The sequence below is a fragment of the Coregonus clupeaformis genome, chromosome 7 (genome assembly GCF_020615455.1).
Source record: "Coregonus clupeaformis isolate EN_2021a chromosome 7, ASM2061545v1, whole genome shotgun sequence".
In the NCBI taxonomy this organism is placed as follows: Eukaryota; Metazoa; Chordata; class Actinopteri; order Salmoniformes; family Salmonidae; genus Coregonus; species Coregonus clupeaformis.
Window position 1 is genome coordinate 23,740,131 of NC_059198.1, and position 23,105 is coordinate 23,763,235.

The window sequence follows — 23,105 nt, forward strand, 5'->3', positions numbered from 1 at the left end:
CCTGGTGTCATGTCTAAATTACCAAAATGGCCACCCAATCATCCCCCTAATTGGCATATATCACTCCTTACCTCTCCAGCTGATGTGCGGTGAGCGTTCTGGCAGAAAAATGGTTGCTGTGCATCACCGAGGTGGGTGTTAAACATTGGTGGTGGATAAGGTGAGTTTCCCCTATTATGTAAAGTGCTTTGAGTACCGGCAGGTAGCTTAGTGGTTAAGAGCATTGTGCCAGTAACCAAAAGGTTGCTGGTTCTAATCCCAGAGCCGACTAGGTGAAAAATCTGTCGATGTGCCCTTGAGCAAGGCACTTAACTCTAATTGCTCTGGATAAGAGCGGCTGCAAAAAAAAATAATCTTTAAAAAAATAGAAAAGCGATGTGTGGACGTGGGCACGTTTTACTATACTTGTCAGTGCCAAAAGTCCTCACAAGAATAGTAAAAAAACTAAAATTCAGAGAAGTGAGGACATTTTGCCGGTCCTCAATTGTAAAAAGGCTATTTTAGGCTTAGGGGTTAGGTTTAAGGTTAGAATTTGGGTTGAGGTTAGAATCAGAGTTAGGGGTTAGGTTTAGGGTTAGGAGTAAGGGTTTAGGTTTAGGGTTAGGTTCGGGAGTTAGGTTTAAAGTTAGGGGTTAAGGTTAGGGCAAGGGCAAGGGTTAGGTTTAGGGTTAGGGTTAGGGGAAATATGATTTTGAATGGGAATCAATTGTTTGTCCCCAAAAAGTCCTCACAAATACAGTAAGACATAGCTGTGTGTGTGTGTGTGTGTGTCGTAATTTTCCACCAGAGGATCTTATGATAGCTCCAGTAATTATCTGAACTGCAGAGGCTATTGATAAATCATGCTGGTGGTACTTCGATGTGACTAAACGTCTGCATTTGAGAGCCAAGTGTTACACAATGTTTCACATTGTTCTAATCTTGAACAGGCAAGCCCTCTGAACTGTCTGCAACATAGTGCAGCAACATTTGACAGATGTTCACTATGTTGACAAGGGAGTGTGACTGATGGTTGGCACTGTAGCTGATGCAGTTAGTAGTGATTTAGCACCAGAGACAGACAGCACCAGAGACAGACAGCACCAGAGACAGACAGCAGCAGGCTGCAGCTTCCCCAGCTATTATTAATATAATAATAATATATGCCATTTAGCAGACGCTTTTATCCAAAGTGACTTACAGTCATCCATGCATACAGTTTAACGTATGGGTGGTCCCAGGAATCGAACCCACTATCCTGGCGTTGCAAGCTTTATGCTTTACCAACTGGAGGCTTTCAACAACCAAAGTGTTGCTTAGGTCACTTGTGGACTTATTTGACTGCAGTGCAACACATGTTTAAAGGTTAACACTGTGATTTACAGTAAGAAGGTAAGAGGTGCACAACTCCAGGCCTCTAGGACCACAGTCCTGCTGATTTCTCCTCCTGGCACTTTACTAATCAATACATGTTGTTGTTGGGCTGGAGAGTGCACACACACCTGGCCATCCCAGGTCTAAATCAGTCTCTTATTAGAAAGCAAGGTAGAAAAACAGCAGCGCTGATACTGCTGCCCTAAAGGACTGGAGTTGTCAAGGCAGGCCAAAGGAACTTACCTCTTTGACAAACCACTGGCAGAAGGCTGGTCCGATCCACTCCCTTGCATGGACCCCACAGTCTATCCACACTGCCTTCTTATAGGTCCGCGTTCTCTTTCCTAGCTAACAGGACAGGACACCAGTCAGTTAACCAACATTGTGTGTGTGTGTGTGTGTGTGTGTGTGTGTCCTACCTGAAGCACATAGAGGGGCCTGCCTTCATATGACCTCCCTATAGAGAACATGTCCACCAGGTGAGGATGGGTCCTGTTGATCTCAAACATCCAACTCTGGATCTGGGGAGAGAAACACACAACTTTAAAAGATTTGAATGATATGGTCATTCAGCCATTAGAATGTCGGCCCTATAACACTACACCTACACATCATACTTTAACGGCAATTAATCTTAGTTGTGTGCACGCACACACGCACACACACACGCACACGCACGCACACGCACACACACTTATCCTGGAGCTGATCTGGCTTCACATAGGGCCCCATTGTGGTAATATAACCCTTCAATTCCTTCCATGTGTCTTCACACTCAATAACCCCCATGCTTTCCCTTACTCTAACACACTATACAGACGCTTAATCGAACAGTCCTGGACGACGGAGGTGATGGAAACGTAAGTATTTTCACCTCTCTGGAATGGTATGTATATTATGGCCCTGCTACACAGAGATCGTACAGATGGTGAATGTAAATTGATGTTTTCTGTGTGTGTGCATGCGTGCGTGTGTGTGTATCAAATCAAATCAAATTGTATTTTCCACATGCGCCAAATACAACAGGTGTAGACATTTCAGTGAAATGCTTACTTACATGCCCTTAACCAACAATGCAGTTTTTAAGAAAAAAATTAAAATAGCAAATAATTAAAGAGCAGTAGTAAAATAAAATAACAGCAGGGAGGTTATATACAGGGGGTACCAGTACAGAGTCAATGTGCCGGGGCACCGGTTAGTCGAGGTAATTGAGGTAATATGTACATGTGGGTAGAGTTAAAGTGACTATGCGTAAATAATAAACAGGGTGTGTGTGCGTGTGTGTGTCTCTTAGCCCTGTATGTCTACTGTGTGTGAGAATAGGTTCAAAGCTGTGTAATGATAATAACAAGTTGCTGAAGTCTTGCTGAAAGGCTCCCTGGTTCCCCCTACCTCACAGGGGAATGCATGCGGACCGTGGCACTTGGGCTTTCAGATTCAAGATTCAGAGGGCCGGAAGCAAATGCACACATCTCAAATACTCCTAGTTGCACTGGGAAAATAAACAGCCAAGAGCTGTGTGTGTCTGTACTGACAAGTGTGTGTGTGACTGTGTTAGTGTGTGTGTACAAATCTAAACAGTGTGTTATCATGTGAGCAATGAAGTAAATGAGAGAGTGGGTATGTGTGTGTGTGTGTGTGTGTGTGTGTCCCACCTACCTCGTCCAGAGAGTGGTACACCTCATAGTCATACAGGGATTCAGACCTCCTCTTGCGGGAAGAGCGATATCCCGTCTGCTTTTCAATTTCCTTCTGAAGGTTAGATATGAACACCCTATGGAGAGAGAGAGAGAGAGACAGAGAGAGAGAAGGAGAGGGAGTGAGAGAGCGAGAGGGGCAGAGAGAGAGAGAGAGAGAGAGAGAGAGAGAGAGAGAGAGAGAGAGAGAGAGAGAGAGAGAGAGAGAGAGAGAGAGAGAGAGAGAGAGAGAGAGAGAAGAGAGAGAGAAAGAGAGAGAGAGAGACTAGTGTGAGTCTGATGGTTACATTGTTTTATGGGAAACATTTTTCCTGAAAAGCCCTTTCTTGTCTTGGTATTTCTATGGTCTAAATTACAGAGAAACAATCCAAACAACAAGAAAAAGTCATTGGTGCTTCGGCTTTAGATAACTGCAAGTACAAGAAGCTTTGGGGGTGAGGAAAAAAGGCAGAGAGAGCAGTGACTTTTCCCTTGTGTGGAGAGACAGCTTGCAGACAGTGCTGTTGTGTGTGAGTGTAAGAGCTCAGCAGCCCTCTGGAAGTAAATGAACCTCTGCTGTCCATGAAGAGAAAACGAAATTTGTTGTATTCGATGAGTCACATTCTTCTGTCACTTATTTGGTAGAAACTATTCTCATAGCATCAGAGAAGGCTGAATAACTTTATTTCTCTTCACAAATGAGTACGTTTTTAATACTATTGTCATACACTAGCTCAGCTAACATTGATGAGAAAACAGAAAACTGTGGACAGAAATGAAAGTGGTTGAAAGTGTGACATTTTAGGAATCACTACACACAATTGTATTTCCCCAGCTACGATTAGATATTTTAGTCCCCTCTCATGTGAACCCATCACCCATAGCTGTTCTCCTCTAATACAGACTGGCTCTCAGACTGTAAATATTGAAAGCCATCAACTCACCAGCCTCAGGTCTGTGTGGCCTCTGGCCCATACAATATAACATAATATAGATCTGAAAAGTCAAAGGAAGTAGAGCTGAGAAAGACAGAGATAGGGGGGAAGAGAGAGAGAGAGAGAGAGAGAGAGAGAGAGAGAGAGAGAGAGAGAGAGAGAGAGAGAGAGAGAGAGAGAGAGAGAGAGAGAGAGAGAGAGAGAGAGAGAGAGAGAGAGAGAGAGAGAGAGAGAGAGAGAGAGAGAGAGAGAGGCCAAACCACACGACTAACAACATTGGACACTTTATGGAACACAAAGCCTTCACTATCTCATCCTGGAATATCCAAGGCCTGAGGTCATCTTCCTTTGGCTTAAAGAGCAGGAACCTGGACTTGACCAAAGAAATTAGAAATACAGACAATGTCATCCTACAAGAAACATGGTATAGAGGAGATGGACCCACTGGTTGCCCTCTAGGTTACAGAGAGCTGGTAGTCCCATCCACCAAACTACCAGGTATGCTAATTAGGTATAGAGCAGACCTAGCTCTCCATTAAATTAATCAAAACAGGAACATTTTACATTTGGCTAGAAATTTAAAAGGAAATGATCTCAACAGAGAAAAATGTCCTCCTGTGTGCTACCAATATCCCCCCACTAGAATCCCCATACTTTAATGAAGACAGCTTCTCCATCCTGGAAGGGGAAATCAATCATTTCCAGGCCCAGGGACATTTCCAGGCCCAGGGACTAGTCTGTTGCGACCTAAATGCCAGAACTGGACAAGAACCTGATACACTTAGCACACAGGGGGACAAACACCTACCTGGAGGTGACAGCATTCCCTCCCCCATATGCCCCCCTAGGCACAATTACGACAACATAACCAACAGAAACGGGTCACAACTCCTGCAGCTCTGTCGGACGCTGGGTATGTACATAGTCAATGGTAGGCTTTGAGGGGACTCCTACAGTAGGTACACATATAGCTCATCTCTTGGCAGTAGTACTGTAGACTACTTTATCACTGACCTCAACCCAGAGTCTCTCAGAGCATTCACAATCAGCCCACTGACACCCCTATCAGATCACAGCAAAATCACAGTCTACTTGAACAGAGCAATACTCAATCATGAGGCATCAAAGCCAAAGGAACTGAATAATATTAAGAAATACTATAGATGGAAGGAAAGTAGTGTGGAAACCTACCAAAAAAACAATTAGGCAACAATAAATTCAATCCCTTTTAGACAACCTCCTGGACTAAATGTTTCACTGTAATAGTGAAGGTATAAAATTAGCAGTAGAAAACCTAAACAGTATATTTGACCTCTCAGCTTCCCTATGAAATCTAAAAATGTCAAGCAGATAATCTAAGAAAATTAACAACAATGACAAATGGTTTGTTGAAGAATGCAAAAACCTAAGAAAGAAATTGAGAAACCTATCCAACCAAAAACAGAGACCCAGAAAACCGGAGCCTTCGCCTTCACTATGTTGAATCACTAAAACAATACAGAAATACATTACGGAAAAATAAGGAACAGCATGTCAGAGATCAGCGCAATGTAATTGAAGAATCCATAGAATCTAACCACTTCTGGGAAAATTGGAAAACACTAAACAAACAACAACAAAGAGTTATCTATCCAAAACGGAGATGTATGGATAAACCACTTCTCCAATCTTTTTGACCCTATAACAAAGAACAAACAGCAAAAACGTATACATGATCAAATACAAATCTTAGAATCAACTATTAAAGACTACCAGAACCCACTGGATTCTCCAATTACATTGAATGAATTACAGGACAAAATACAAACTCTCCAACCCAAAAAGGCCTGTGGTGTTGATGGTATCCTAAATGAAATGTTAAAATATACAGACCACAAATTCCAATTGGCTATACTTAAACTCCTCAACATCATCCTTAGCGCTGGCATCTTCCCCAGTATTTGGAACCAAGGACTGATCACCCCAATCCACAAAAGTGGAGACAAATTTGACCCCAATAACTACCGTGGGATATTCGTCAACAGCAACCTTGGGGAAATCCTCTGCATTATCATTAACAGCAGACTCATACATTTCCTCAGTGAAAACAATGTACTGAGCAAATGTCAAATTGGCTTTTTACCAAATTACCATACGACAGAACACATATTCACCCTGCATACCCTAATTGACAAATAAACAAACCAAACCAAAGGCAAAGGCAAAGTCTTTTCATGCTTTGTTGATAAAAAAACATATTTTGACTCAATTTGGCATGAGGGTCTGCTATACAAATTGATGGAAAGTGGTATAAAACATACGAAATTATAAAATCAATTTACACAAACAACAAGTGTGCGGTTAAAATTGGCAAAAAACACACACATTTCTTTCCACAGGGCTGTGGGGTGAGACAGGGATGCAGCTTAAGCCCCACCCTCTTCAACATATATATCAACGAATTGGCAAGGGCACTAGAACAGTCTGCAGCACCCGGCCTCACCCTACTAGAATCTGAAGTCAAATGTCTACTATTTGCTGATCATCTGGTGCTTCTGTCCCCAACCAAGGAGGGCCTACAGCAGAACCTAGATCTTCTGCACAGATTCTGTCAGACCTGGGCCCTGACTGTATATCTCAGTAAGACAAAAGTAATGGTCTTCCAAAAAAGGTCCAGGACCACAAATACAAATTCATCTAGACACCATCGCCCTAGAGCACACAAAAAACTATACATACCTCGGCCTAAACATCAGTGCCACAGGTAACTTCCACAAAGCTGTGAACGATCTGAGAGACAAGGCAAGAAGCGCCTTCTATGCCATCAAAATGAACATAAAATTTGACATACCAATTAGGATCTGGCTACAAATACTTTAATCAGTTATAGAACCCATTGCCCTTTACGGTTGTGAGGTCTGGGGTCCGTTCACCAACCAACAATTCACAAAATGGGATAAACACCAAATTGAGACTGCATGCAAAATTCTGCAAAAATATCCTCAATATACAACGTAAAACATCAAATAATGCATGCAGAGCAGAATTAGGCCGATACCCGCTAATTATCAAAATCCAGAAAAGAGCCATTAAATTCTACAACCACCTAAAAGGAAGAGATTCCCAAACCTTCCATAACAAAGCCATCACCAACAGAGAGATGAACCTGGAGAAGAGTCCCCTAAGCAAGCTGGTCCTGGGGCTCTGTTCACAAACACAAACAGACCCCACAGAGCCCCAGGACAGCAACACAATTAGACCCAACCAAATCATGAGAAAACAAAAAGATAACTACTTGACACATTGGAAAGAATTAACAAAAAAACAGAGCAAACTAGAATGCTATTTGGCCATGAACAGAGAGTACACAGTGGCAGAATACCTGACCACTGTGACTGACCCAAACTTAAGGAAAGCTTTGATTATGTACAGACTCAGTGAGCATAGCCTTGCTATTGAGAAAGGCCGCCATAGGCAGACCTGGCTCTCAAGAGAAGACAGGCTATGTGCACACTGCCCACAAAATGAGGTGGAAACTGAGCTGCACTTCCTAACCTCCTGCCAAAGGTACAGTGAGGGAAAAAGTATTTGATCCCCTGCTGATTTTGTACGTTAGCCCACTGACAAAGACATGATCAGTCTATAATTTTAATGGTAGGTTTATTTGAACAGTGAGAGACAGAATAACAACAAACAAATCCAGAAAAACGCATGTCAAAAATGTTATAAATTGATTTGCATTTTAATGAGGGAAATAAGTATATGACCCCTCTGCAAAACATTACTTAGTACTTTGTGGTAAAACCCTTGTTGGCAATCACAGAGGTCAGACATTTCTTGTAGTTTGCCACCAGGTTTGCACACATCTCAGGAGGGATTTTGTCCCACTCCTCTTTGCAGATCTTCTCCAAGTCATTAAGGTTTCGAGGCTGACGTTTGGCAACTCGAACCTTCAGCTCCCTCCACAGATTTTCTATGGGATTAAGGTCTGGAGACTGGCTAGGCCACTCCAGGACCTTAATGTGCTTCTTCTTGAGCCACTCCTTTGTTGCCTTGGCTGTGTGTTTTGGGTCATTGTCATGCTGGAATACCCATCCACGATCCATTTTCAATGCCCTGGCTGAGGGAAGGAGGTTCTCACCCAAGATTTGACGGTACATGGCTCCGTCCATCGTCCCTTTGATGCGGTGAAGTTGTCCTGTCCCCTTAGCAGAAAAACACCCCCAAAGCATAATGTTTCCACCTCCATGTTTGACGGTGGGGATGGTGTTCTTGTGTTCATAGGCAGCATTCCTCCTCCTCCAAACACAGCGAGTTGAGTTGATGCCAAAGAGCTCCATTTTGGTCTCATCTGACCACAACACTTTCACCCAGTTCTCCTCTGAATCATTCAGATGTTTATTGGCAAACTTCAGACGGGCATGTATATGTGCTTTCTTGAGCAGGGGGACCTTGCGGGCGCTGCAGGATTTCAGTCCTTCACGGCGTAGTGTGTTACCAAATGTTTTCTTGGTGACTATGGTCCCAGCTGCCTTGAGATCATTGACAAGATCCTCCCGTGTAGTTCTGGGCTGATTCCTCACCGTTCTCATGATCATTGCAACTCCACGAGGTGAGATCTTGCATGGAGCCCCCAGGCCGAGGGAGATTGACAGTTATTTTGTGTTTCTTCCATTTGCGAATCATCGCACCAACTGTTGTCACCTTCTCACCAAACTGCTTGGCGATGGTCTTGTAGCCCATTCCAGCCTTGTGTAGGTCTACAATCTTGTCCCTGACATCCTTGGAGAGCTTTTTGGTCTTGGCCATGGTAGAGAGTTTGGAATCTGATTGATTGATTGCTTCTGTGGACAGGTGTCTTTTATACAGGTAACAAACTGAGATTAGGAGCACTCCCTTTAAGATTGTGCTCCTAATCTCAGCTCGTTACCTGTATAAAAGACACCTGGGAGCCAGAAATCTTTCTGATTGAGAGGGGGTCAAATACGTATTTCCCTCATTAAAATGCTAATCAATTTATAACATCTTTGACATGCGTTTTTCTGACAAAACATACAAAATCAGCAGGGGATCAAATACTTTTTTCCCTCACTGTATGACCATATTAGAGACACATATTTCCCTCAGATTACACAGACCCACAAAGAATTTGAAAACAAATCAAATTTTTAAATACCACAGTGTGCCATCACAGCATCAATATTTTTGACCTGTTGCCACAAGAAACAACACCATTGTAAATACAACCCATATATTTATGTTTATTTATTTTCCCTTTTGTACTTTAACTATTTGCACATCATTACAACACTGTATATAGACATAATATGACATTTGAAATGTCTTTATTCAACTTTTGTGAGTGTAATGTTTACTGTTGATTTAGTTAATTTTTTATTTCACTTTTGTTTATTATCTATTTCACTTGCTTTGGCAATGTAAACATATGTTTCCCATGCCAATAAAGCCCCTTAAATTGAATTGAGAGAGAGCGAGAGAGAGAGAGAGAGAGAGAGAGAGAGAGAGAGAGAGAGAGAGAGAGAGAGAGAGAGAGAGAGAGAGAGAGAGAGAGAGAGAGAGAGAGAGAGAGAGAGAGAATGTAGTATGGAGTCCACTCTCTACTAATGCCTTTACCAAATGGAACAAACATCCTATCGAAATACTGCATGCAGAGTTTTGCAAGAGTGTATTGCAAGTGCAAAGAAAAACTCAAAATAATGCATGTAGAGCAGAATTGGGCCAATACCCCCTCCTTATTCGAATTGAAAAAAGAGCCATAACGTTTTACAACCATCTAAAAACAAGAGACCCCGAAAAATTTCAGCACACAGCCTTACAATGTCAAGAGATGAAACAAGAGAAGAGTCCCCTCAGCCAGCTGGTTCAGATCACTAACCCAAACCAACCCCATAGAGCCTCAGGACAGTACTCAGAAAATCTGGCCCAACCAAATTATTACAAAGCAAAAAGAAAAATTGGAAAGACACGACAAAATATCAAATAAAACCTCTATGCTATTTGGCTCTAAACAGACAGTACACGGTGGCAGACTATCTAAAAAAACACTGACTATGTACAGACTCAGTGAGTACAACCTGGCCATAGAGACCGGTCGTCACAGGCAAAGCTGGCTGTCCAGAGAGGACAGGCTGTGCTCATTCTGCCCCCGGGAAGAGGTAGAGACAGAGCTGCATTTCTTATTACACTGTGACAAATACTCAGACCTAAGAGAATCTGTCTTCCCCAAAATTATCATTCAGTACAAAGAATTTGAAACTATAATAGTTAAAGAAAAAATCCAATATTTATTGGGTGAAAAGCCTAAATGTGTCCTCCTTCCACAACCTGAGGGACAGCCAGTGAAAAGTACAATGTAATGTCAATAATATTTGCCATTTTGTACTGTTTTGGCTTTCATACCACATGCCATGTGGCTTTTCAGTCATGTTGAGATTGACCTACTACTATTGCTTTATTGTATTATTATTCACATTAATATTGTTGTTGTAGTTGCTGTTAAATAGTAATACCATTTCTACTACTACTACTATTATTATTGATTCCTTAGTGCTGTTGGTCCCATTGTTGTTGTTATATGTGTACTTTGACAATGTAAGAAATGTAACTTGCCATGTCAATAAAGTCTATTGAATTGAATTGAGACAGAAAGAGAGAAACAGAGGCAGAGGCAGAGAGAGAGAGAGAGAGAGAGAGAGAGAGAGAGAGAGAGAGAGAGAGAGAGAGAGAGAGAGAGAGAGAGAGAGAGAGAGAGAGAGAGAGAGAGAGAGAGAGAGAGGGGAGTGTGAGTCTGATGGGTACATTGTTTTATGGGGAACATGTTTCCTGAAAAGCCCTTTCTTGTCTTGGTATTTCTATGGTCTAAAATACAGCGAAACAACAAGAAAAAGTCCTTGGTGCTTCAGATAACGTTTTTTTACATTTTAGTCATTTAGCAGACGCTCTTATCCAGACCGACTTACAGTTAGTGAGTGCATAATTTTTTTCATACTGGTCCCTCAAGGGAATCAAACCCACAACCCTGCCGTTGCAAGCGCCATGCTCTACCAACTGAGCTACACGGGACTATAACTGCACGTACAAGAAGCTTTGGGGGTGTGATTTTAGTCTAGATGACTTTCCTCTTATCATCAGTTTGCTTATTCAAGTGAGGAAAAAGGCAGAGAGAGCAGTGACTTTTCCCTTGTGTGGAGAGACAGCTTGCAGACAGTGCTGTTGTGTGTGAGTGTAAGAGCTCAGCAGCCCTCTGGAAGTAAATGAACCTCTGCTGTCCATGAAGAGAAAACGAAATTTGTTGTATTCGATTTGTCACATTCTTCTGTCACTTATTTGGTAGAAACTATTCTCATAGCATCAGAGAAGGCTGAATAACTTTATTTCTCTTCACAAATGAGTACGTTTTTAATACTATTGTCATACACTAGCTCAGCTAACACTGATGAGAAAACAGAAAACTGTGGACAGAAATGAAAGTGGTTGAAAGTGTGACATTTTAGGAATCACTACACACAATTGTATTTCCCCAGCTACGATTAGATATTTTAGTCCCCTCATGTGAACCCATCACCCATAGCTTTTCTCCTCTAATACAGACTGGCTCTCAGACTGTAAATACTGAAACCAATCAACTCACCAGCCTCAGGTCTGTATGGCCCATACAATATAACATAATATAGATCTGAACAGTCAACTGAAGGAGAGAGAGAAAGAGAGAGAGTGAGAGAGACAGAGACAGAAAGAGAGAGAAAGAGAGCGACAGAGAGGGAGAGAGAGAGAGGTATAGAGTAGAGCAGTAGAGAAAAGTAGAAAGTCTTCCCTGAGGATAGGGATGATGATGGGAGTCTCTGGCTGTGCCTGCCTTGATAAACTCCATCATTTTAACATTGATTGTGATGATTGATGGGAAGAAAATATGAAATGGGGAGTGGGGGAGGTGGGGGGGCACTGGGCTGGGAATGCCCTTACTTAAAATCGATGTGTTCCTTCTGGAGGCGTGCACGAATCCCTCGCGTGTTGTTCCGTCTCACATGCACGTCCACAGTGGCGTTGTTTCGGATCAGAGAGGCACTGTTGGGCTGCCACAGGTCCACCTGAGAGACAACAGAGAGAGAGTTAGTTATAGTGAAATGAACATGGGACACATGCATACAAACACCGACATGGCAAGACACTCTCGCCACCCAAACAACCGTGCTTCTCTTGATGAACCCACAGTTCTGAACAGAACTATATAATAATAATAATAATAATATGCCATTTAGCAGACGCTTTTATCCAAAGCGACTTACAGTCATGCGTGCATACATTTTTTTGTGTATGGGTGGTCCCGGGGATCGAACCCACTACCTTGGCGTTGCAAGCGCCGTGCTCTACCAGCTGAGCTACAGAGGACCACATATTGGCCCATCCCCTGAACAAATGGCTTTAGCTTCCTCCTGCTAATAAACCCAGGGCTTCTGGGGAGATGGACAATAGCACAGCTTTAACATTCAAGGCTGTTCTCCACAGCACACTGTGACCTGGAGTCTAGATCAATATTATGGCTTAGGGCATGATGAGTCTGTCCAGCAGGTCAATATTGCTCTCCGAGTAAAGTTTGAGGGAATGTTGATGACTACACCCACATACACACACACACACACCACATAGACACACACACATGCACATGCACGTGCACGCACATACACACACACACAAACACACCACAAGGCCCTATTAACAGCCCAGTCAAGCCATTCCCTCTGCCTCCCACACCCTGCTGTTTGACCCCAGGTTAGCAGCAAAGCCCCTTCTTTCAGCTCCTGCCAACAGATAGCACTGCTGGCTGGAGCTGGTATAACCTATCCTTTAGCCAGCTATTAGCAGCCAAATAAACACAGATATGTTGACCCTGGACCAGTCATTGATGCTCTCCAAAACCAAGGTTTTATGTAAAGATAATACCAGCCTTGCTCTAAAATATAACTTTTTTGGGAGCATTAATCAGCGATTCTGTTATTTGCTTTGATGGGAACTGAGCGTCTCATAGCTCCAGCTGGCTCTCGTTTCAGCACGGGAGTATAATCCTACAGACTAGTACAAACGCCTATTAACAGACCAATTAATTTAATGGTTAACAGAAAGCCATGCACCCGCTTTGAAATAAACTGTATAGAATGGCATGGTGTCCTCAGCTTTTCTCTGCTACTCCCAGCCACCATAAATGGGTACGGTCAAAGGCCTCATTTCCAAATGGCTAAGAGCACCGTTGTTACGGTAAATGTTTCCACATCTTCATCTCTTTGTTGGTCTCACAAATAAAACAGCAAATGCCCAAGCATCACTTGTGTATCACTATCAGATAACATGGTTCACTCTTAATGAGGCCCTTGTAGGATCCAAGTTACGGTTTTCTATAATTGTTTACAGTAAAGGCTCTTATAGATGCATTCCTTGGCTCTATTAGGAAATAGAATCCCTGTGGATTAGATCCTTTATGACTTGATTGTTTACGTGATTTTATTTGCTGTCATAGGATACCTTTAAATTGAGGTAGTTGTGATATGGTTCATGGCAATGACGGCATGGAGTTATGAAAGCTACTGGGCCCACAGTAGTGATTAGTTCAGTCCTGAGCCATACTGTAGACATGTTGGCCTCAACACAAGGCAACGAAGGTGAAATTCTATTGGAGAATGCGTTCTTCAGGAGAAGCTAGACAGATCTATCATAAGACATAGCACTTGGTGGTCTAAGTATCAACAATTCAAAGGGCAAAGCACTAATGGAAACATCTTTCCACTAGTATCTGAATGATGGCACAATTTCCAGCACAACATATTTTGAGTCAACCATTCTGTATCTTTGTGGACTGGCACCCGTAGATGTGAATCAACAATTGAACGTATTATGTGACACTCCTCTCTCTATTTGACCCCAGTCTCTCCCTGAAGGTTAGAAGTGTGACTTTGGCATGAGGTCGTCGCGGCGCAGCACGGATAAGCTAATGAAAACACATCTCAGCAGCAGCTGTCCAAACAATAGTCACCATCTCCAGGCTCTCCTGGTCCACTGGCCCTCCTTAGACAAAGACTCAGGTCAGACCAAGACCAACATGGGGGAACCATCAAATTATGTCCGGTTATTTAGCCATCAGTACAATAAATCCCTACTTCTTGGGTCAATTTACTTTTCCCCCTCTCTGTCCCTCATTCCCTCTCTGAGTTATTCTTTCTGGTTGTTAGAACAGTTCAGCCCAACCCTGAACCCTAATAGACTTGGCCAAGGATAACTATAACAGCCCAAACACTTCAGACATACAATACAGTACCTCAAACACTACCAAATAGCCCCTATCAGTGATATACTACCCAATATAGGCCAAAACAACTAAAAACAGCCCACCACTGGCAAAACATGCTATACAAAAAGTGGGACGGCTGTATCTAATGTGAATTTATCAATTCAGCACAGTTTTCATATATTAATCTTGACCACCCAGGCAGGTTCCACACTCATTTTCATACTCCACTAATAACATCAGTCCTTCTGCTGGGAGTTTATCTTCAAGGGAAGGAAAGTGCAGGAAGGTTGCCGTTTTTCCTGGCATTGCTGTGTAATTGTTCCCAAATGGGTTGGGAATGTCACAGGCCACAGGAGACGCCTTCTCGCCTTGTCCGAGGAGCCTGCAGGTTTTTCCAACTGCAACGGTCCATGAACCAGATATCTTTCTTAATTCCATGAACTGCATCATCTGCCTCTCTGTAAAATGTGTCAGAAGAAGAATGTCTAGTACACTGATAACAGCATGATTACTATGGTTCTCTGTTGATGGTAAACAGTGAATGTTTAATCATGGCCTATTTTCCCTTCCTGGTGAAGCTACAGTATTGATTTCTCTGAGCTATCAGATGGAGACTCAATCTAAACATACCTCCCCATTATGTAAACATAAAGAGACTTCATCTCTCCCTCACACTCTCAGATTGCAGAGCTCATTGATGTAGAAAAGGGCCTCTTCTTCTCTCATAGAAACAAAAATGGTCTGATGGTGGAAGGCTCCCTCTCCCAGTCTCCCTGTCTCAGTAAAGATGTTCCATCAATGGCAGATGTCCCCGCTTCACCACTCGCTCGCTATCTCACTGTCTCCCTCTTACTATCACTATCTCTGTCACTCCACCACCACATCAGAGAGGGATGTCACGCATCACCTGCTCTGTGACCGGTTACCGAGTTGTCCTACGAGGACTAGGACCATGAGCAGACGTGAGAGGAATTTAACATACTGTGTTCTTAGCGCTGGGTGTGACTCTAACTGAGACTGAACCGAGACAGTTTGGATTCATGATGGATATAGAGCAGGCATAGAACTAGTTGGCATTTCTACTGCATACTATTGGAACCGACGCAGTGATTTTGAAATACATAATCAGTAATTGCTTCCAAACAGATAACAGATTGAGCCAAAGTGTTGATTGGGTATAAATCTGACTGTACATTGAGATCACTATGAAAGGACATCAGTCAAACCTATCTATCTATTGAGAGAGAGAGAGAGAGAGAGAGAGAGAGAGAGAGAGAGAGAGAGAGAGAGAGAGAGAGAGAGAGAGAGAGAGAGAGAGAGAGAGAGAGAGAGAGAGAAACAGCTCAATCTGCATAACACTGCTGTTCTGACAGAGTAATCTCCCTCGTCTCGTAACGCAAGTTGACACGTTGACTCTGGGAAATATGATCATCAGCACTGTCAGTATCTCTGTGACTTCGCCTGGGAGTTGTTAGACTAACACTGTGTCATAATTATCAGAGATGATGAGTGGGTTAATTACTGTGTGTGTGTGTGTGCGTGCATGTGTGCGTGTGTGTGTGTGTGCGCGTGTGTGTTTGTGTGTGAAAAAAGAGAGAGGGTGAGACTATTAAAGACAGGACATCATTACCTTTATGTTTCCCAGGAGTTTCTTGAGCTCCTGAACCTCCCCCTCGTTGCTGGGCGTTATCCTGAAGACTTGATCACTGAAGAAGCAGAGGGAAGGAGTTAAGTAACATTTATGCATTTCTGTTCTATTTGCTGAAGGGAGTACTGGCCATTGTACATTATAACTAGTATACAGTTTAACTACACCAGGGTTCCCCAACTGGCAGCCCACAGGAACTTTTTAGCCCAGGGGCGATCACCCCCCCCAGGTTTCCTGAGTTGTCTTTATTTTTATAAAAGACTGTAAAAACACCTGCAAATCAGCTCCAATTGATAAAATTTTTTGGAAATCTGTCCCAAACTATTCCCACGCATAATACAGAGATATGTGTGATCGTATACAAATGTAAGCAAGTTTTTAAATGATTATGTTTTAATCAAACAATATATCTGTTTGGGCTTCTAGCGGTCAATTTGCAGTCTACAAATTATTTGAAATTATGTTCCGGCCCCCTGACAATCCGCTGAAGAAAAGATTTGCCCGCGGCTGAATCTAGTTGATGATCCCTGAACTACACTGTGCAGTATGATAGTGTAGCTCCTATAGTTCTCCTCTCCATTGTTAGCTCCCTAGTGACATGAGAGAATCTTGGTGTGGCTGAGGACTCTCTAGAGTGGGTGGATTGGTGTGGTACTGAAGCTACAGATGTACAGTTGAAGTCGGAAGTTTACATACATTTAGGTTGGAGTCTTTAAAACTCGTTTTTCAACCACTCCACAAATTTCTTGTTAACAAACTATAGTTTTGGCAAGTCGGTTAGGACATCTACTTTGTGCATGACACAAGTAATTTTTCCAACAATTGTTTACAGACAGATTATTTCACTTATAATTCACTGTATCACAATTCCAGTGGGTCAGAAGTTTACATACACTAAATTGACTGTGCCTTTAGACAGCTTGGAAAATTCCAGAAAATGATGTCATGGCTTTAGAAGCTTCTGATAGGCTAATTGACATCATTTGAGTCAATTGGAGGTGTACCTGTGGATGTATTTCAAGGCCTACCTTCAAACTCAGTGCCTCTTTGCTTGACATCATGGGAAAATCAAAAGAAATCAGCCAAGACCACAGAAAAAAATTTGTAGACCTCCACAAGTCTGGTTCATCCTTGGGAGCAATTTCCAAACGGCTGAAGGTACCACGTTCATCTGTACAAACAATAGTATGCAAGTATAAAAACCATGGGACCACGCAGCCGTCATAACGCTCAGGAAGCAGACACGTTCTGTCTCCTAGAGATGAATGTACTTTGGTGCGAAAAGTGCAAACCAATCCCAGAACAACAGCAAAGGACCTTGTGAAGATGCTGGAGGAAACAGGTACAAAAGTATCTATATCCACAGTAAAACGAGTCCTATATCGACATAGCCTGAAAGGCCGCTCAGCAAGGAAGAAGCCACTGCTCCAAAACCGCCATAAAAAAAGCCAGACTACGGTTTGCAACTGCACATGGGGACAAAGATCGTACTTTTTGGAGAAATGTCCTCTGGTCTGATGGAACAAAAATAGAACTGTTTGGCCATAATGACCATCGTTATGTTTGGAGGAAAAAGGGGGTTGCTTGCAAGCCGAAGAACATCATCCCAACCGTGAAGCACGGGGGTGGCAGCATCATGCTGTGGGGGTGCTTTTCTGCAGGAGGGACTGGTGCACTTCACAAAATAGATGGCATCATGAGGAAGGAAAATTATGTGGATATATTGAAGCAACATGTCAGTAATGCTGTAGGTGGGTGTAGTGGTGGAATCAAGCGCAGGACACCGAAGTATAGTCCAAAAGACTTTAGTGCAATTTCCAACAACGTACCTTGCCCACTCCTCCGGCCGGTCCTGGCAGTATGTTCTAAGAAACCTACCCACATCCTGGTTCACGCATTCCACCTGCCCATTACTCTCCGGGTGGTAACCCGAGGTGAGGCTCACCGAGACCCCCAACCGCTCCATAAAGGCTCTCCAGACCCTGGAGGTAAATTGGGGACCTCGATCAGACACAATATCCTCGGGTACCCCGTAGTGCCGGAACACATGGGTGAATAGTGCTTCGGCAGTTTGCAGGGCAGTAGGAAGGCCCGGCATGGGGAGCAAACGACAGGCCTTAGAAAACCGGTCCACAACGACCAGTATAGTGGTATTCCCCTGTGAAGGAGGAAGGTCAGTAAGGAAATCCACCGAGAGGTGAGACCATGGTCGTTGTGGAACGGGCAGGGGTAGTAACTTACCCCTAGGCAGATGTCTAGGCGCCTTACACTGGGTGCACACCGAGCAGGAGGAAACATAAACCCTCACATCCCTTGCCAACGTGGGCCACCAGTACTTGGCACTAAGACAGTGCACTGTCCGGCCGATACCAAGGTGTCCAGAGGAGGGTGACGTGTGAGCCCAATAGATCAATCGATCCCGAACCTCGAGCGGAACGTACTTCCGACCCTCCGGGCATTGCGGTGGACTAGGGTCGGTGCGTAACGCCCGCTCGAGCTCAGCATCGACCTCCCACACTACCGGTGCCACCAGACACGACTCCGGCAGTATGGGAGTGGGCTCCACGGACCTCTCCTCCGTGTCATACTGCCGAGACAGTGCATCTGCCTTACCGTTCTGTGACCCAGGGATGTACGTGATCTTAAATGTAAACCGGGTCAAAAACATATTCCATCTTGCCTGGCGAGGGTTCAGCCTCCTCGCTGCCCGGATGTACTCCAGGTTACGGTGGTCCGTCAAAATGAGGAAAGGGTGTTGAGCCCCCTCAAGCCAGTGCCTCCACACCTTTAGGGCCTGTACCACGGCTAACAGCTCCCTGTCCCCTACGTCATAGTTTCGCTCCGCCGGACTGAGCTTCTTGGAATAAAAAGCACAGGGGCGGAGTTTAGGTGGCGCGCCTGACCGTTGTGAAAGCACGGCTCCTATACCGGCCTCTGACGCGTCCACCTCTACCTGAAATGGCAAAGAGGGATCCGGATGCGCCAGCACCGGGGCCGAGGTAAACAGGTCCTTCAGCCTCCCAAACGCCCTGTCCGCCTCAGCAGACCACTGCAGACGCACCGGACCCCCCTTCAAAAGAGACGTGATGGGAGCTGCCACCTGTCCAAAACCCCGGATAAACCTCCGGTAGTAATTCGCAAACCCCAAAAACTGCTGCACCTCCTTCACAGTGGTTGGTGTTTGCCAATTACGCACGGCTGACACCCGGTCTACCTCCATCTTCACCCCTGACGCAGACAACTGATACCCCAAAAAAGGAGACCGACTCCTGGAAAAACAGACACTTCTCTGCCTTAACATACAGGTCGTGCTCCACCAGCCTCCGCAACACTCTGCGCACCAGGGCCACATGCTCGACTCGGGTAGGCGAGTACACAAGAATGTCATCTATGTACACAACCACCCCCTGCCCCTGCATGTCCCTGAAGATCTCATCCACGAATGATTGGAAAACTGACGGAGCGTTCATCAACCCGTATGGCATGACAAGATACTCGTAATGGCCCGAGGTGGTACTAAAGGCTGTCTTCCATTCATCGCCCTCCCTGATGCGCACCAAGTTGTACGCGCTCCTGAGATCTAATTTAGTGAAGAAACGCGCCCCATGCAATGACTCAGTCATGGTCGCAATCAGCGGGAGTGGATAACTGTACTTCACCGTGATCTGATTGAGACCACGGTAATCGATGCACGGGCGTAAACCACCATCCTTTTTCTTCACAAAAAAGAAACTCGAGGACGCAGGGGAAGTGGAAGGCCGTATGTATCCTTGTCTCAGAGATTCGTCTATGTAAGTCTCCATAGGTTTCTTCTCCTCCTGAGACAGAGGATACACATGGCTCCGTGGGAGCGCAGCTCCTGCCTGGAGGTCTATCGCACAATCACCCTGCCTATGGGGCGGCAACTGCGTCGCCCTCGACTTACTAAACGCAATAGCCAAATCCCCCATACTCAGGGGGAAACGTGCAATGAGGGCACCTGGTTTGGACTCTCCACCGAGGTAGCCCCTACGGAAACGCCCAAACATCGACCCACACACTGGGCAGACCACTCCATCAGAGCCCTCTCCTGCCACGAAATAGATGGGTTATGGGTACTCAACCAGGGCATGCCCAGCACCACCGGATACGCAGGCGAGTCGATCAGAAATAGCTGAATCATCTCCTGATGACCCCCCTGCGCACACATCCTAAGTGGCGCAGTGACCTCCCTGATCAAGCCCGCACCCAACGGACGGCTATCTAGGGCATGAACGGGGAAAGGGACTTCAACAGGGAGAAGGGGAATCCCTAAGGCTAAACAAAACTTATTATCAACAAAATTCCCAGCCGCGCCTGAATCTACCAGCGCCTTATGCTGGGAATGAGGTGCTACCTGTGGAAAACGCACAGGTATACAGAAATGTGCAACAGAGAGCTCTGGGTGAGTGGGGCGCCTACTCACCTGGAAGGACTCCCCAGTGCGGGACCTGTCGTCCTCTCCCCTAGGAGGCCATCCCCAGCACCTAGCCGCGGTGTGTCCTCCCCGACCACAGTTGGTGCAGGAGATGGACCCCCTCGTAAGCCGACCCCTCCTCTCTCTAGCGCCAGCGCCCCCGAGCTCCATGGGGCACGGCTCGGAGGCGCTGGAGGGTGAAATGGACGGACCCCCCTCGGAACGTCCGCGGGTAGCTAGCAGGTTATCCAGCCGACCAACTGGTCGAACGAGAGGCTGGTGTCCCTACAGGCCAGCTCCCGACGGACGTCCTCGCGTAGACTACATCTGTAGTGATCGATGAGAGCCCGCTCATTCCACCCTGCATCCGCCGCTAGAGTACGGAATTCTAGGGCGAACTCCTGGGCACTCCTCTTCCCCTGCCGGAGGAAGACCAGACGCTCCCCCGCCGCTTTCCCCTCCGAGGGATGGTCAAACACCGCCCTGAAGCGGCGGGAGAACTCGTCGTAGGTGATGGTGTCCGCGTCGATCCTCCTCCACTCTGCGTTGGCCCATTCCAACGCCTTCCCGGAAAGGCAGGAGATCAGGGCGGACACGCTCTCATGTCCCGAGGGCGCCGGGTGCACGGTGGCCAGGTACAGCTCCACCTGGAGAAGGAATCCCTGACAGCCGGCCGCGGTCCCATCGTAGGCCCTCGGGAGCGAGAGTCGAACTCCTCTGGGTTCCGGAGCGGGAATGGGCTGACTTGCCGATGGTGCTGGCAGAGAGGATGGCGGTGGAGGAGTCCCCCAGCCTCGGATGGTGGTGATCACCTCCTGCAGTGCGGACCCCATCTGCAGGATCTGGTCACTCTGTTCACGGACCCTGTCCTCCAGCGTCGCCTGGGCTGCTGCGGCTCCTGCTGATTCCATTCTTGATGGTGTGTGATTTTGTCAGTAATGCTGTAGGTGGGTGTAGTGGTGGAATCAAGCGCAGGACACCGAAGTATAGTCCAAAAGACTTTAGTGCAATTTCCAACAAGGAAAAATCGAACAAACTTGCCCGAAGGCGAAACTACGCACGAAGGCGACAAAACAAAAGGCGCACTACACAGGTGCGTAAACGCTCCAACACAGTGGAGTAAAGCTCAACCGAGCGAATAAGTAATTCTACAAGCACAACACACGACAGAAATAAATCAATCACACACAACACTAGACAAACACAACGAGAAACTTATAGGACACTAATTACACTAAACGAGAACAGGTGTCACAACAAACAGACAAAAGCAAACGAACATAGAAACATGCAACAGTGGCAGCTAGTATTCCGGAGACAACGAACGCCGAAGCCTGCCCGAACAAGGAAGAGAGGCAGCCTCGGCCGAAACCGTGACACAACATCTCAAGACATCAGTCAGGAAGTTAAAGCTTGTTCGCAAATGGGTCTTCCAAATGGACAATGACCCCAAGCATACTTCCAAAGTTGTGGCAAAATGGCTTAAGGACAACAAAGTCAAGGTATTGGAGTGGCCATCACAAAACCCTGACCTCAATCCTATAGAACATTTGTGGGCAGAACTGAAAAAGCGTGTGCGAGCAAGGAGGCCTACAAACCTGACTAAGTTACACCAGCTCTGTCAGGAGGAATGGGCCAAAATTCACCCAACTTATTGTGGGAAGCTTGTGGAAGGCTACCCAAAACATTTGACCAAAGTTAAACAATTTAAAGGCAATGCTACCAAATACTAATTGAGTGTATGTAAACTTCCCTACCCACTGGGAATGTGATGAAAGAAATAAAAGCTGCAATAATTCTCTCTACTATTATTCTGACATTTCACATTCTTAAAATAAAGTGGTGATCCTAACTGACCTAAGACAGGGAAGTTTTACTAGGATTAAATGTCAGGAATTGTGAAAAACTGAGTTTAAATGTATTTGGCTAAGGTGTATGTAAACTTCTGACTTCAACTGTAGGTTCTTAATTTGATCACTCTGTTGCAAGATAACTTTCTTGCAACTCAGGAAATTTAAAACTTGTAGTGCATTTGATGTTCAAAGAGGCTTCTAAAGTGTGTAATATACACTTTGAAATTTCAGACTTGAATTTCCCTTACGAAAAATGTATCCACCACTACAAAAAAATGACAATTAATTATAAATCCACATAAAAATTCACATTTCCTGTTGCTGCAGAATTACTTTCCTGCTGTAGGAGATTGGCTCAAATTAAGATCCTATACCTGTACTAACTACCTTATAGGATCCACCTATCTATCTAAACTATGTCTGTAAACAGTCAGGATGAAAGTGCTGAGCGAGATTTAAAACGACTAAAAGCACCTCACTCTATGACATTTCTCGGCCATACAGTAGTGTCAGAGTTAATGCATTCTCCCTTTCGTACATGACTGGAGAATGCCACCTAATTGTGAGAGATGATCCAGCAGGGTTAGGGGAAGGGCTGGGTCCTGTATTAGTGTGATGGAAGGGATGGATGACAGGGTCGTACCAGTGGCTGACAGATAGGATCGTGTTACAGCGTTTTGGGACATAGGTTTATTATTACAACACATCATTACATTGAGACAGATGAGAATCAGGAGTCTTAAATAACATGAACCTACATTACGACATATAATATACTAGCCTAAATATAAACTGACAAACGCACATATCACAGCATCCTACAGGTTGTGGAGGGACGTATCATTTTGGGGGGGAGAATGACTGTGAGAACGTCAGTTCTGGTGACTTTTTAAAAAGACATCCTACTGAAAATAAAATGATGCTGA

General features: G+C 44.9%; 1 protein-coding gene across 1 annotated transcript in view; it reads right to left on the reverse strand.

The window, feature by feature from the left end:
- LOC121569229 (carboxypeptidase A6-like) overlaps nucleotides 1–23,105 on the reverse strand; it is a 49,438-nt gene that overhangs the window by 7,868 nt on the left and 18,465 nt on the right. The window contains exons 2-6 of the mRNA XM_041880025.2: nucleotides 15,874–15,949; nucleotides 11,927–12,051; nucleotides 3,013–3,127; nucleotides 1,773–1,874; nucleotides 1,597–1,701 (exon numbers count right to left, since the gene is read on the reverse strand). Of these exons, the coding sequence (XP_041735959.1) occupies nucleotides 1,597–1,701; nucleotides 1,773–1,874; nucleotides 3,013–3,127; nucleotides 11,927–12,051; nucleotides 15,874–15,949 (523 nt within the window). The remainder of the gene's footprint in view (nucleotides 1–1,596; nucleotides 1,702–1,772; nucleotides 1,875–3,012; nucleotides 3,128–11,926; nucleotides 12,052–15,873; nucleotides 15,950–23,105) is intronic.